This window comes from Morus notabilis, unplaced genomic scaffold (assembly GCF_000414095.1).
Source record: "Morus notabilis unplaced genomic scaffold, ASM41409v2 Scaffold449, whole genome shotgun sequence".
Taxonomy (NCBI): Eukaryota; Viridiplantae; Streptophyta; class Magnoliopsida; order Rosales; family Moraceae; genus Morus; species Morus notabilis.
The window spans coordinates 186,967-201,960 of NW_010357144.1; the positions used below are offsets into that span (position 1 = coordinate 186,967).

The window sequence follows — 14,994 nt, forward strand, 5'->3', positions numbered from 1 at the left end:
ATTTTTTATAGTGGTGTGTAACGTCACTTTTTTGTATGTAACACTCAATTCATTTTAGTGTAACATTAAAAAAAATATATAGCTTAACACATGTAATATTGTATTACAATTAAATACACTAAATGTTACACGCATTTATGAATAATGTTACATAAGAATACAAAAAAGAAATTTACATTGTCGAATCCGTACGGCTGTCAGATTTAAGACTATACCATAAAAAATATCTTGGAATCTTATTTTAAAACATCAATTTTGTATTAAATCTTGTTAATTTTATACTTTTTGGTTTTTTAAAAGAAAAATAAAGTAAAAGGTAAACCCATAAATAAACAAAAAAGTCTCATGAGTTTTTTTGCTTCATATACTCAAACTTAAATTATTGATTATGTTTAAGTATACTTCATAAACAGACTTTTAGAAACAACACATAAATAATTAAAGAAAATATGAGGAAAATAACTTATTTGTGGGAAGATAAAAGTAGATGGCCAAATTTTATTTTTACAGGATAAAAATTAGTACTTGAATTCACATTAAAATTTTCAAGAAAATCCTTAAATAGCATTGCACGTTTCTTCACATCTTTTTTGAGAAGGAAGAATAATCAGATAGATTATAAAAAATGATCTATCAAATTAATTTTTGACGTCCAGGATTCGCTAGCCTTTATTGAGAAGCAAAAATAATGTGGTCATTAATTAAAAAAATAATATACCAAATCGCTCTTCAACAAATGTAATCGGAGACTCTGTTCATCTTTATTGGGAACAAGTAGAGGATAAGATTAAGGATTAACTTGTTTGAGAATATTTGTATCATTTTTATGTATTGAGCACGTTATATTGGAATGTTAATAATGTTACGTACTATTGTTATGAAATTCTTCAATTTCAAGATATATGTAACTTTGTTCTATAGTTTAGTTATATTTTATACATGACTTGTCGATTTCTTGTTTAGAATGAGTTCGTTTAGGATGAGTTCCATTCCAACTTCTTCACCTCAAAAAGGACAAGGTCAAAACAAGCATTATAGGACAATACAACAGGATGACACATTGATAGAGACATTGTTCGAATTGAGTCAAAACGCGATATGACGGGCTGAATGTGGTTTCAAAAATGGGTATTTGCTTCGATTAGAGACTATGATGGAGGCCAAATTACCAGGTTGTGCCATCAAAGCATCTCCTCATATTGAATCTCGTGTGAAATGGTTTAAGCAAAAATATTGTGCAATGACAGATATTTTGTCTCTTAGTGGATTTGGGTGGGACAATGATAAGATGATATTATAATGTGAAAAAAAATGTGTATGATGAGTATGTCAAGGTCGTGTATTGAACTTTTTTCATAGTGGTTGTTACTTGGTTATTATTTAGTGAACTAACTAATGTTATTTAACTTGTTTAACAGAAGCGAAAAGATGCTGTTGGTTTATATGAAAAACCTTTTCCTCATTATTACACTTTGGGTGAAATTTATGGATGCGATCGAGCTATAGGCATTGGTGTTGGAAATGTAGATGATGATGAGGAAGAGGTCCGCCAACAAGATACCATGAATGGAGATTTGGGTGTTGACTCAAATATGAATGCCTTTGAAGAGAATTTCATGAAAAATGATACAATCAGCAACCAAGTGTTCAACAGAGCCAACAATCAGAAAGCTTTCTAAGTGTTTCCACTCGCAAGACAAAGACCAAAGGTAAAAACAAAGATATGATATTTGAGAATATGTGCTCCAACATTGGGTCGATGGCTAAATCTGTGGCAGTAATGGTACCCAAAATAGATGGTCTTATTGATGTGTTTTCCACGGCTGACAAGGATCTAACTGGATTACAAGTCAATTTATATCAAGAAATGATGAAAATTGTTGGCTTAGATGATGCCACTAATATAAGCATGATTTGCTACGTGTATTCTACAACATTCTGGATCAACTCAATAAGGATACATCCTTAAAATTCTTAGTCGTGGGGTTTAAGTGTTAGATTAACCAATTATTAGTTTACTTAAATTATGTTGGTACTTTGAATTATGCTTGGGATATATTTTTCAATTTATGACTTGGAACTTCTTTTTTAAAGTTTATGACTTAAAACTTAGTTATTTTGTTCTTATTTTACTTCATCATTATATTTTTTTCTTAAAATTATTTCAAAATTTATTGAGAAAAAATAATTTAGATGATTTATTTGGTGTGATTAAAAAAATCTAATTACTAATTATTTATTCTAATATTAAGATAGTTAGCATAACATACAATTTCTTTTTTTTTTTTTAAGTTCAACACACAAAAATCTACTAAAAGAGTAGGTAAGTAAATTTATAATAGTTTATTTTGATTATGGGTGTAAGTAAACGCATGAATGAGATTGAGACTGCTTTTGACTCCGATTTCTAGAACCTAAATAAACAGTTTATTTTAATTCTGATTCCTGACTCCAATTCCTGTCCACTCTAATTCAGAGTAAGTAAACATGCCATAGATTATAAACAACCTACTACCTTTATTGAGAATAAAAAATAATATGGTCATTAATTAAAAAAAATGATATACCAGATTGCTCTTCAACAAATAGAATGGAGACTCCGTTCAAGCGACAAAAGCCAGAAACAACCTACCACCTTTGTTGAGAAGGAAAAATAATAAGGTAATCTACCAGATTACTCTCTTGTGACCGCAGCTATAGATGGCCAAACATCTCTTTTAGGAAGGAAAAATAAACTAGTAGTCAGCGGTCATTGGTTATTGAGGCATTTGATCAGTCGTATGTGATAATTTAGTAGATTATTCTTTTAAGTGACCTGGGAAATTCTGATAAAGCATATTTTATTTACTTTTGACCCTTCAATTTGTCCGAAACAAATTCGAAGCTCCAATATCTCAAGTTGAAGGTGAGATTTCTTTGTGGCATTCCTTAAAATTTATCAATTTAATTCGATGCCTACTATGACTCAAAAGTATCATCCAATTAAACCGTTAAGAAATGGCCTTTAAGACCTAATATTGTCAAGTTGATGATATTGCAGTTGCTATAAAACCAACAAAATGATAGGTCTAGCGAAAGAATTGATCGGGTTAGATTAAAGAATACATTATTATGTATTCTAAAATCCCAACTTGAAGAATAATAGGTTTTTTAATAGTCAAATTTGCAATCAACTATAATTAGTAACAAATTCAAGGACACATTATGTAAACTATACGTTTTTCTTTGGCTGAAATAAAAGATCATATTGTGGTTTTGTAGGCAAACGAAATCAGAATAATTCTTGTATTTATGTTTAAATTAAAATAGATACAAAGGGGATTACATCAGAAACTGATCACATACTGAAAACTAACTCTAACAGAACCATAACAATTTTGTAACGGAAAAAGAGTTAGTAACAGCTCTGTAAGGCTTGGCCTCACTAGTCTCAATATGAAGATTGAAGATTACACTGGTTATTATTATTGTTATTTGTTAATGTACTTTTTGAATAACATTTGCCAGCTAAAATTAGTAACACAATTTCAACCACAAAAAGCTATCGATTAATTGAGGCCCCGTTCATTTCGTCAATTCGAGTTTTGTTACAGTAAAAAGCTCTCAGAAACAGTCACATCTAACTTTTTTACTACAGTAAAAAGTTCTCATATAAAATCACATCTCAACTCGAATTAAAAACTCGAATCAGCGAACTAAACGGACTCTTATCTTCTATTATTCTCCCGTGCAATATTTCAGCCCATTCCATTATTCTTCCTTCTCTGCCGAACTCCAGCCGCCGTCCACGTGGGCGGTGACGGCAGTGGCGGCTCAATCGATGGCGCTTTCGAGGTCAACATCAAAGCTCGGTGACGGTAGCACCGTTGTTGCCATTGACAGAGACAAGAACATTAGCCTACCTCTTGTCAAATGGGCAGCGGATAATCTTTTCCGTGTCCACAAGAAATCCCCATGCGTTATCCTTCATGTCCTAAATCACAGTACACATTCCCGTAGGTATCTCTCTCTCAATTCATTGTAATTTATTCATTTTATATAATATATATATATACACACACACACCTATTTTCAGAAGCAATGTCATTAATAGCCGTGTGTAGAATTGATCTCGTTTTTATTTTTTACGTTTTTTAAAAAAGAAAAAATGAAAACGTTTTTAAAATAACGTTTCACGAAAATAATTTTTTAGTTTAGTGTAAAATGATAGAGAAATGAAAAACGATTTTTAGTCATTTTTTATTTTTTATTTTCGTTTTCTCCTTTCTCTAACATAGAGAGATTGAGAGAAATATTAATGGGTATTTTTATACTGAAAACAATCTCTTGATAAAATTAGCAAATACATGTTTAAAAATAATTTATGTCTGAGATTGAAAATGTTTTCATTTTTATTTTCATACAAAAAATAAAATTATTTTAAAATGAGTTTCAAACACGTCATATATATCCTGACTTGGGAGATAGGGTGGACCCTACATTATTTATATCATATTTATTTCGTCCGAATTGTTTAGAAATTTTGTTATAGAAAAAACGTTACGATTTCGATTATTTTACGTACAGATAGTCATTCCACAGTCTCTAAAGGATCTAATCGCTCAACAGAAGAAGAGTTACAGGAAATAATCCTTCCCTGCCTAGGATACTGCGCCCGCAAAGGGGTCAGTGTAATTCCATTTTATGATTTTGATTATTTACCGCATTTAGAAAATGTTATAAGTTCGTGAAGCTATAATCCACATTTGTCATGAATGCATTGTTACGTGATTTTGATTACAAGCATTTCAGATCACAGCAAAGGAAGTTCTACTCCATGACATTGACGTTCCAAGTGCAATTATTGATTACATTATTAAAAACGACATCAGCAATGTTGTCGTTGGTGCTTCCAACCGCAATGCTATTTTGAGGTATTTCTGCGATTCTCTTTCCTTTAACATACACTCGAAAGAAATCCTGTATTTTTTTTTTCTTTTTCTTTACTATCCACTCTTCATGAATTTATGTAATTTTCTCTTTTCACTTCACCACAATTCTTGATTTTTGTCTTCATGCAGAAAATTCAAAGCGGCAGATGTTCCAACTAGCTTGATCAAATCTGCACCAAATTTTTGTTCCGTCTACGTTATATCAAAAGGAAAACCTCAGACTGTTAGAGCAGCAACTCAAGCTCTCAAACCCAAAAATGATGTACCACCTTCTTACAGGTAACATTACCCAAAGAGGGAAAAAAAAGTGATTGTCAGATTATTTTAATGTCTCCAGAGGTATCTATTATGACTCAAAAAACGAGTTCTAAGTGTCCCTCTAATACTAATTTGTCATATCATCAATTTAAGAACTTGATTATATAACAAAAACTAACCAGAAACTAAATACTAAATAATTGAATGCGTTGTCCAAATTCAAACTGACGGACTAGGAAAATGAGACAATAAATTCGAACATCACAAATACATTCGTCGCAATAAGTTGGGAACATTTGTATCTTACATTTGACCATAAACATTTTTTGTTTTGTTTTGCAGAAGTGCACCAAATCTTGGAAGTGCAGAAAGTGGTAGCTCAAGCAAATTATCTGCCACCAATGTGAGCAGCTTCATGTCAATGCCCTCGACAAACCATAGCAGGTCAAGCAGCACAAGTAATTCATCATCTCCGCCAACAAGCTCATCTCTACAAGGGAACCCCCAATCGGATTTCAGCGGCTTCTCGGGGCTAAATAGCTTCCAATCAGCGACCTATAACACCTTAGACTCCTTCACAAGCTTGGAGATTTCAGGAAACACTTTCATCGTACAAACACCTGTAAGTTAAATAGAAATCTCTTTGGTTCAATCAACATTGATCTTGTTCAATATCTCCCTTTGGCTTAGGCACATTTTTATCTTTTTACACAGGAGGATTTGGAAGCCGAGATGAGTACTCTAAATGTTCAATTAAAGCAAACAATGGATATCTATAATTCGGTTTGCAATGAAGCTACAGAAGCCAAAGAGAGGGTAATTTGCTCTTCAAAGATGGTTAACATGTATATTGCTTTGTGACAATTAAAAAACTTGTACTTTTTCATGCAGGTCAATGAGCTGCATTTGAAACCAGCAAAAGAACGCAGCCTAGAGGAAGCCACGGCTGCAGAAGAGGCTGCAACGGCTTTTGCGGAGTTGGAGAAGCAGAAGACGAAGCTGGCCACAGAGGCAGCGCACATTGCGGAAAGGATAGCGGAGATAGAGACACAGAAGAGAAAATTTGCTGAGATGAGAGCCGGCGGCCAGGAGGCAGAACAGATAGGTGCAGTTCGTGGCGGTGTAAAGTACAGGAGATATACCATTCAGGAGATTCAATCCGCGACGGATTACTTCAACAACAAGCAAAAGATTGGTGAAGGTGGGTATGGACCTGTGTACAAAGGCTTCCTTGATCACACCCCTGTTGCTATCAAGATCCTGAGGCCAGACATATCACAAGGGTTGGTCCAGTTCCAACAAGAGGTAAACTGTGCTTTTCTAATTAGACTAAATGCTTCAGCTTAACCTCTATATACAAATGAAAAGTGCTTCAAAAGTTTGAATTATCTAGAACAAATAGCTACTTGTTCATTATATTCTAATTTGCTCATCTTACAAAGAAACTAGATGACTTAAATTATACCATAAGGCTATTGTTTACTTCACATAAAATATGAAGAAGGTCAATCCGAATTAGTAATGGTAGTTTGGTGGGCCCACACGATATGCAAAATCAGGGAAACGAATACTGATTCTAACACTCCTTGCTATTGATTCTCATTAACGGGAACGAATACTAATTATACTTAAATACCATTCCAATAAGTTCACATGTTCCTAAATTCAGTAAACAATCAATGACAGGTGTTTCAGTCCTTTACTTTTTTTTTTTTTCTTCTTTTTACCCGTTACCTCCAATTGTTGGATAAACACGCTTAGGAATGAAAGAGGCTCTAACATGCGAAGTAAGAAACACTAATCTAACTGCTCTATTCTTTTTTTATAGGTTGAGGTTCTGAGCTGCATAAGACATCCAAACATGGTTCTCCTAGTAGGCGCCTGTCCGGAATACGGCTGCCTCGTCTACGAATACATGGACAACGGCAGCTTGGAAGACAGGCTCTTCTGCAAGGACAACACTTCCCCTCTTTCTTGGAGAACACGCTTCAAAATCGCCGCCGAGATCGCCACCAGCCTCCTCTTCCTCCACGAGCGAAAACCCGAGCCACTCGTCCACCGCGACCTCAAGCCCGCGAACATCCTCCTCGACCGGAACTTCGTCAGCAAGATAAGCGACGTCGGGCTCGCGAGGCTCGTCCCGGCGTCGGCAGCCAACTCCGTGACGCAGTACCACATGACGGCTGCAGCCGGGACGTTCTGCTACATCGACCCGGAGTATCAGCAGACGGGACTGTTGGGCGTGAAGTCGGACGTCTATTCGCTGGGAGTGATGCTGTTACAGATCATCACGTCGAAGCCTCCGATCGGACTGTCGTACCAGGTCGAGGAGGCCATTGAGCAAGGCACTTTTGCTGAGATTCTTGACCCCACGGTGTTGGACTGGCCGGTTGAGGAGGCTTTGTGTTTCGCAAAGTTGGCTCTGCAGTGCTGTGAGATGAGGAAGAGGGACAGGCCCGACCTTGGATCGGTCGTGTTGCCGGAGCTGAACCGGTTGACGAATCTGGGAATGGTGGAAGATTATGGGAAGTAATTCAGCCGCTCCGGGATGGTTCTTGAGAGAGCCAAAGGGCAGGTCTTTTGTAATTACTGGTTTGTGCGGAACTTTGCTGAACAGTGTAAAGAATTAAGATTAATATAATTTGGTGTGGACATTGGACGCTATATTTGTTTGTCATTTTTTCTTTTCACTTTCACCTGTAAGAGTTCTCTACTCGTATCAGTTTATAACCATTGAATTTAGTCAAAATTACAAGAAACGTGCAAAACACACAGTTTGTAACGAGAGAATTTAACGGTTGAAAACAAAATACTTCCCTTAGTAATTCATTCTCCCTTTTTCTCTTGGTTCTTACATAGCGTTTTTCTCGAAAGACAGAAAAAGGACCAAAAGAACGTTACGTACGGCTTTTGTTTGTCTGTCTGTTTGTTGATGTTCTTGTTGAATCATAAAGGACGTTCATAATCTTTTGTGAGAGACAATGTCGTTTTCGTCGCTTATAAAAAAAATATCGTTTTCCGGTGCACAGTGCAAAGGTTTTCCGTACGAGTGTATGGTGTAATTTTTTTTTACCCTTCTTTTCCTTATTATTATCTGATTTCGTCCATGCATTTCAAACAACGACAGCTGTTTTGTAGACAGTCCTTCAACGACAGCATCTCCAATAACGGACAATATTTCCTATAAACGACCCCAATCCAAACAACAAACGTAGTAAACGACAATGGATAATATAAACGACAACAATTTTGAATGTGACATCGTATTTCACAAACGACAATAATTAAAATTTGACAATATCATAAAACAGACGACCATAATTTGGAAACGAAATCATCTAGTATAAACGACAACAGATCAGAAACTACGTCAGTTCATCTCTCGTTTTAATGATAATAAAGTTGAGAAAAGACAACGTCCCTAAGAGAAGACAAAAACATGAAAAAAAAGGAAAATAGTAGAAAATAGGCCAATATAAAAAACTTAAGAAAGTATATAAGCCAAAAATAGTAGAAAATATGTCAATATAAAAAATTTAAGAAAGTATATAGGCAAATTTTTAGTTATAGAAATTAATAGGCCATAACTTATCAAGTTATGGTTCATAATCAGATAAGTTATGGACAAATTATGATTCATAGTCAGACAAGTTATGGATAATTATGGACAATAACTTGTCAAGTTATGGTTCATAGTCAGACAAGTTATGGATAATTATAGACAATAACTTGTCAAGTTATAGTTTATAACCAGACAAGTTATGGACGAAAACAGTAATTTAACCTATTTATTAACTTATATAAATTATTGGCCTATTAATTTTAATTCATTTCAAGTCTTGACATATTTTCCTCATTCTCTCAAAAAAAAAAAAAAAAAAAAAAAAAAGACGACAGTACTTTCCAATATGGAACGTTTAAAGACGGGCAATAATGTTGAATATCACAATGAGCAAAAATGAACGACGATATATCAAAAAAGACGTATCCTCGAAAACCACATAAATCATAATAACTTAAAAACCGACATCTCTTACAAATCACAATATCACTATAAACGACAAAAACTTCAAACGGCAACGTTAACAAGCACAATAATTTTGAATGTGCCAATGAACGACATCTATGCTCTAAACGACAGTATCTCTTACAAACGACACCGGCGTTACGTTGTTACCTGTTGGAGTAGCTATTTCACTCCCTAAAATGAGTAAAAATTGTCTTACGAAGCTACCAGACAAGAAATTTCAGAATCTTCTCTACTTTATATACGTATGTATATATTGGTCAATAACTCTATTGAACATGTTACGGTTCCACAAGCTTGCCCTGCAAAGGAGAAAAAGAGAACAAATAAATAAGTCATAGATGCACTTTTGAATATGCATATGAGCATATCATGATCTTAAACAAGTTTGCTTGCAAACCTGGTTCACAAATGGGTCAATAGGTCATGCATTGATCTGTAGCCAACAGTTAGCTTGAGCTGCTTTTCTACTGTTGGAAATCAAATTCTTTTAAATACGGCGCGTATCCAACGCCTAACAATAGAATCCATAATCAAGAACAAACCAATGAAAAAAAAAGAAAGAAGAAAAGGGAAGGCAAAATGTGACAGAGAGAGAGAGTTTAAAGTGAGAAAAAGGAGGTCAAATTCATTCCTACAGGAAAAAAAAGAAAAATATGGGTATGTGTTACATCCAGAATTTGGACTTCAAAGTTTTGTATTGCTTCTTGAGATAAAGGCTTGCATATGCCAGCCTGCTTCGTCTAGGTTTGGCCTTCTCTGTAATAGCTCATCAAGATTCAAGAGCATTGGAATGTATTTGGAAAACTTCAAAAGAATCATTTAAGTATCATCATGAAGCAGGTTAACAAACGGACAATACCGATCCATCATGATATTCCGAGAACGATTGTAAACCTCTCTGCAGTATGTGTTCAAATCCACCGTGTTGAAGCCCGCATTTAAGAACAAGGTTGACAAAAAATCTTCAGAGAAGTAGAATGAACACTGGTGCAGCATATATGAATTCCATCAGAAGCCAAGCTATATGAACGATATGGTCCATTATAATCAAAATATACTCAGATTGTGCGGTATACTTACAGTACCATCACCTCGGACATAGAAGTCCTCACCGATCATCTGATCTTTGTTCTGTAACTTCACCTAGGAAGTTGAAAATGATTTAACATGGAATTAGGTTCTGAACTGTAAGTTGTTATTTCAATTATTCAGTAAAGCAAGACACATAAGAAATGGACAAAATGAACCCCCCCACAAAATAAAACTTTTTTCTCTACCCTTCCCCTCATGTTTCTTTTCCTTTTTGCAATGAAAAAGGACACATCTTTTTGTTTTTCGACGGAATATTCTACAACTGCTTTCTCACTGTCTTACATAGTTTAATCATGCATCAAATGGTGAATTGTAGTATGCATAGAACACTCACTTGAGCAAAATCCCCAACAGCATAATCTCGTAAAAGAACATAACCATTTGGCTGCAAGCAGATAAAAAGCCATATAGAATTCAACTTTGATGTATAAATTTAGAAGTAAAATAGAAAGACGAACTTTCCAAATTTCAAACCAATATCGAATAAAAGATTTACCTTAATCACTTTTTTAAAGTTCTGCAAAATTAGGGGCATTTTCCTAGGAGATACAGCAGACAGCATAAAAACCTACTGAAAAACGTGAGGTACTTCATATAGGCAGTGTTTACTCTCCCCCTCTAACAACCATAAAAATGACTTGATTTTTAGCTTAATCTTACCAATGTAACAACATCAACAGAAAATGGATCAATGTTGTCACAGAGATCTTCATGTGTAACATCAGAGACAAATGCATTTACCCTGTCTTCTCTAAAATTCACATTTGCCTGCACTCATTAAAATAAAGACAGAAATCAATGATATGAAAAGTAACATTACAACTATAAAATAGAACGCTTTCATATCATGTGCATGAAAAAAGTTAAGAACCTTAAGAAGCAAAATTGCTTGTGGCGAGAAATCACAAGCATGAACATAAATATTTGGGAATGCAGCCAAAAGGGGAAAGACAGAACTGCCAGAGCCACACCCAATCTGCCATTTCAGAAAATATCAAAACCAGAATCATAATAACCCAGCAAAAAAAAAAAAAATGAAGAGACAAAATATTTACCTCCAAAACTACCTTACCATTAGAGGACAAGTCATCTTCGGCAAAGAAACACCCCCAATCCTTCTCCAAATAATGCCTATCCTTGAAGAACTGAAAAATCTCACAAAAATAAGCACAACCCACATGAGTAAAACCCAAGTTACGTATATATATATATATATATACATATATTATATTTAAGAGTGTGAGAGTAAGAAAAAGACTTTGTCTTGGTGGCATTTGTAAAACTTGTCCCAGTATTTGGTGGCGTTCTTTTGGTAGTGCTGTTCAGTAGAGACCTTCTTATGGTCCGGAGCTTGTAAGGCCGTCGGATGGGAGCGGCGGCGGGATCGACGGACGGCGGTGATTGGTGCGGTGGGTTTGGGGAGGAGATGAGAATAAGAGGGGTGGAAGTGGGATGGTCGTAGATTTTGTGGCTCTCATTTCGCTACCTTTCAATGTGTGGCGGTTCGTGGTTCAACGGACCCAAACTTAAGGCCGTTTAGTTCGCCGATTTAAATTTTTAATTCGAGTTAAGATGTGATGTTATGTGAGAGTTTTTCACTGTAATAAAAAAAATTAAATGTGACTGTTTCTGAGAACTTTTTACTGTAGCAAAACTCGAATCGGCGTGAACGGAACCTAAATCTCTTTCTTCTTTTCTCTTTTTTCTTTCTTTTTTTTTTTTTTTTTTTTTGGGGGGGGGTTTTTTTTTTTTTTTTTTTTTTTTTTTTTTTTTTTTTTATTGGTTCTTAAAAATACAAAAAAAGATAAATTAAAACATGTTTTTTAGATTTAGAGAATATTAAGACGCGTTTAGAACTCGTTCTAAAATGATTTTATTTTTTGTATAAAAATAAAAATACAAACGTTTTCAATCTCAGACAGAAATTATTTTTAAAAATGCGATTAGTAATTTTATCAAGAGATTGTTTTATATATAAAAAATCTATTAATATCTTTCTCTGCTCGAGAAATGAGAAAATGAAAACAAAAAATGAAAAACGACTAAAAATCATTTTTCATTTCTCTCTCATTTTACACTAAACCAAAAAATCGTTTTCATTTCTATTTTTTGTTTTTATTGCGCCAAACGCTGTTTTGAAAATGTTTTCATTTTTTTTTTCTTGAAAAATGTGAAAAATAAAAACGGGATCAATTTCAAACACGTCATTAGTTTCTGAGAACATACAGGTGAAATTAAAAAGAAAATTAAGTGGTATATTTATGAGTGCCCTTAAGGGTGTGTTTGGTTGGTGGAAAAGAAAGGAAAATAATGGAGTGTACTTCAATTATGATGTTTGGTTAGATTTATAAAAAAAAGAAATGGTCATTCAAAAGGAATGGTCATTCACCCATTTTAGGTGATTTATCTTTCATTCCTCACATGAGAGGAATAGTCATTCCAAGCTTTTTTTTTTTTTTTTCTATAAGTACCCTTGAATATTGTTAATACCCAATTTTGTACCAGACTTATTTAAGGGTTCAGGCCTAACCATGGAGTCATGTGACGTTATTGGACTCGCTTCGTGGACTCAAGGCACACTTAAGGAACTCCCGTGGGTTGTGATTTGGTGGGCCATGTGTGATCAAGTAGGCTCGTTTGTTGTTTAGTTCAATCCAATTTGAATCTCGCTTGGGGAGTTTTCATAATTAATCAAATTAAATGCAAATGCGTGATGGAGAATTCCCAAAAAGCCTTCATCCAGTCCTTTTGGAAGCCCAAAATCCCTAACTCGAGGCCTTGGAACCTCTTCCTCTTCATTAAGGTTGATTCTTAGTGTTTTGACTCCAACGAAGGTTCTTCCCGCACTAGACATGCCTAATGGAGGCACCTTCCGTAGCAGGCATGTCTCCCAGAGCGTCCTTTTCATATCCAAGTATATCTAACAGAGCCTTTTCCGTGTTATGCATCATTCCTTTGGATTTCTTCTCATCCAACTCATCATCGGAGCACTCTTCGCCTGGAGCATGCTCACCCTTCGGAGTAGCTTCGCCAGGAGCATCATTCGTCTGGAGCATGCTCACCGTCAGAGTGACTTCCAAGTCATAGCCAACTTGACGGCTGCTTAGCCTACATCGTATAAACCATCTCTGACAAAGTCTGAAATGCGATCATACCTCTGAAAAGGGAAGTCCACGGAGCACAAAGTTGAGTCAAACATTCTTGAGAATTTCAGACCTTGAAACTTTTCACGTCAACTCTAAATCCGGAACTTTTCCTCCAAGTCTTTCCGTTTTTGGGTCTTTTCATTGTTAATCCGGAAAGTCACCTGATCACCTTGCTCTAAAGGGAATTGTGTATGCAGGTCTCCGTCAGAGCGCCGCTGATTGGGCTTCGGAGCTATCATAATGAACATGTATTTCTATTTTCAGACCAGCTCTTTTTCAACCCCGAAAAGGCTTCTGATGACTTTACTCCATTTGGATTGCGTATGCATGCTTCCTTCAGAGCGCCGTCGATTCACCCCCAGCAAGTTCCCATTCATTCCATTTTTGGCTAGTCTCCTCTTCAACTCTGGAAAGGTATCAGAAGGCTTAGATCCATTAGGATTATTTGTGCAGGTGTCCGTCAGAGCACGTCGTATGAACCTCCAGAGCTACCGCCAAAATCCTACCAAATTCACTTATAAATACTCCTCATCTCCTTCATTTCAAGGGGGTGAATCCACCATCAGCACCAGCCACTACTTTCATCCTCAGATTATCTTTTTCCTTCAGACTTCTCTAGTCTTTTGTTATAGAGACTTGAGGTTCTTCAAGCTCTTCAGAGTCCTGCAAAGCCTTTAAGTGTTGACAGCCTTGGAAACCTTTTCCAAAACACTTTTCGATCCATTTCCACCACCGTCTTAAAACACATATTTTTCGGCAACATTCAAGTCTTCATTTTCAGGGTCACTTCTGCTCACTGTAGGAGCAAGTGCTCCAAGCGCCATTTTCACCCTCAGAGTAACACGCATTGTTCTTAGAGTTCTTTTCACCAAAGCTTTATCTACCTCGCCAACTTCACTCTCACTCTCTTTTAAGCCTTATCTACCACTTGAGTCACTATCTTTGCTCCTGGAGCAGCTCGGCTTGTCTCCACGCTTGTCTCATTTTCTCCATCTCCATCAACTACTTGATCGCACCTCCCACCATTTTTCATCTCTAGAGTTCTTTTATTTGTTTTTGCGGATTCTCTAACGTATTTTGCAGGGCATTTTCGTCATTTCGGCAACAAAGAAGGTCATAGGACACGCATCATTTGGCCTAACCGACCTCACTTTTTCATCAGAGGTCCTGCCATCATCGTCCACTTCAAAGCTCGGTGTCTGATTCACTTTTGACAAACCGTGTGCTTACGCGTGTCAATCCCAGATACGTCGACCCTCTGAATCTACCGGATCCTAATAAATATTATAATATAATTACAAATAGTAGTTATATCTTATAATATGTAGTATAATATAATATATAATAAAAATCTTATGATATAATATAATATAATTTATAATAGTTATAAATTATAATATATTCATTTAATATTCTATGATAATATATTATGTATTATAATGTAATTATATGTTACAATATAATATATAATAATATTATAATATAATATATATAATATAATAAATAATATTATATAATATAATATATTTGTAATATT

The 14,994-nt window shown here is 35.3% G+C and overlaps 2 protein-coding genes across 2 annotated transcripts; one reads left to right on the forward strand and one right to left on the reverse strand.

Annotated features, from left to right (window-relative positions):
* Window positions 1-3,820: 3,820 nt before the first annotated feature.
* Window positions 3,821-7,786, forward strand: LOC21396638 (U-box domain-containing protein 51). The gene is made up of 8 exons (XM_010089402.2): window positions 3,821-3,995; window positions 4,567-4,664; window positions 4,792-4,913; window positions 5,061-5,210; window positions 5,532-5,811; window positions 5,904-6,005; window positions 6,081-6,494; window positions 7,018-7,786. The coding sequence occupies exons 1-8, from the start codon at window positions 3,821-3,823 to the stop codon at window positions 7,720-7,722; spliced, it is 2,046 nt and encodes a 681-aa protein (XP_010087704.1). The 3' UTR covers window positions 7,723-7,786.
* A 2,094-nt stretch (window positions 7,787-9,880) lies between these two features.
* On the reverse strand, window positions 9,881-14,305 carry LOC21396639. Its single transcript, XM_024166888.1, has 10 exons — window positions 14,202-14,305; window positions 13,164-13,419; window positions 11,570-11,793; window positions 11,384-11,456; window positions 11,183-11,287; window positions 10,972-11,079; window positions 10,808-10,879; window positions 10,646-10,696; window positions 10,300-10,362; window positions 9,881-10,203 (listed from the first exon to the last, which is right to left on the reverse strand). The coding sequence occupies exons 1-10, from the start codon at window positions 14,303-14,305 to the stop codon at window positions 10,039-10,041; spliced, it is 1,221 nt and encodes a 406-aa protein (XP_024022656.1). The 3' UTR covers window positions 9,881-10,038.
* Between the last annotated feature and the right edge of the window lie 689 nt (window positions 14,306-14,994).

What these genes read in the sequence shown, in the direction of transcription:
- LOC21396638 (XM_010089402.2), top strand. Translation starts at nt 3,821, where the DNA reads ATGGCGCTTTCGAGGTCAACATCAAAGCTCGGTGACGGTAGCACCGTT. An exon ending in CTTTCATCGTACAAACACCT is followed by an intron (nt 5,812 to 5,903) that starts GTAAGTTAAATA and finishes CTTTTTACACAG; the next exon opens with GAGGATTTGGAAGCCGAGAT. An exon ending in CTACAGAAGCCAAAGAGAGG is followed by an intron (nt 6,006 to 6,080) that starts GTAATTTGCTCT and finishes TTTTTCATGCAG; the next exon opens with GTCAATGAGCTGCATTTGAA.
- LOC21396639 (XM_024166888.1), bottom strand. Translation starts at nt 14,305, where the DNA reads ATGCGTGTTACTCTGAGGGTGAAAATGGCGCTTGGAGCACTTGCTCCT. An exon ending in AATGTTGCCGAAAAATATGT is followed by an intron (nt 13,420 to 14,201) that starts GTTTTAAGACGG and finishes TATACGATGTAG; the next exon opens with GCTAAGCAGCCGTCAAGTTG. An exon ending in CTGTTGGGGATTTTGCTCAA is followed by an intron (nt 10,363 to 10,645) that starts GTGAGTGTTCTA and finishes TCAACTTCCTAG; the next exon opens with GTGAAGTTACAGAACAAAGA.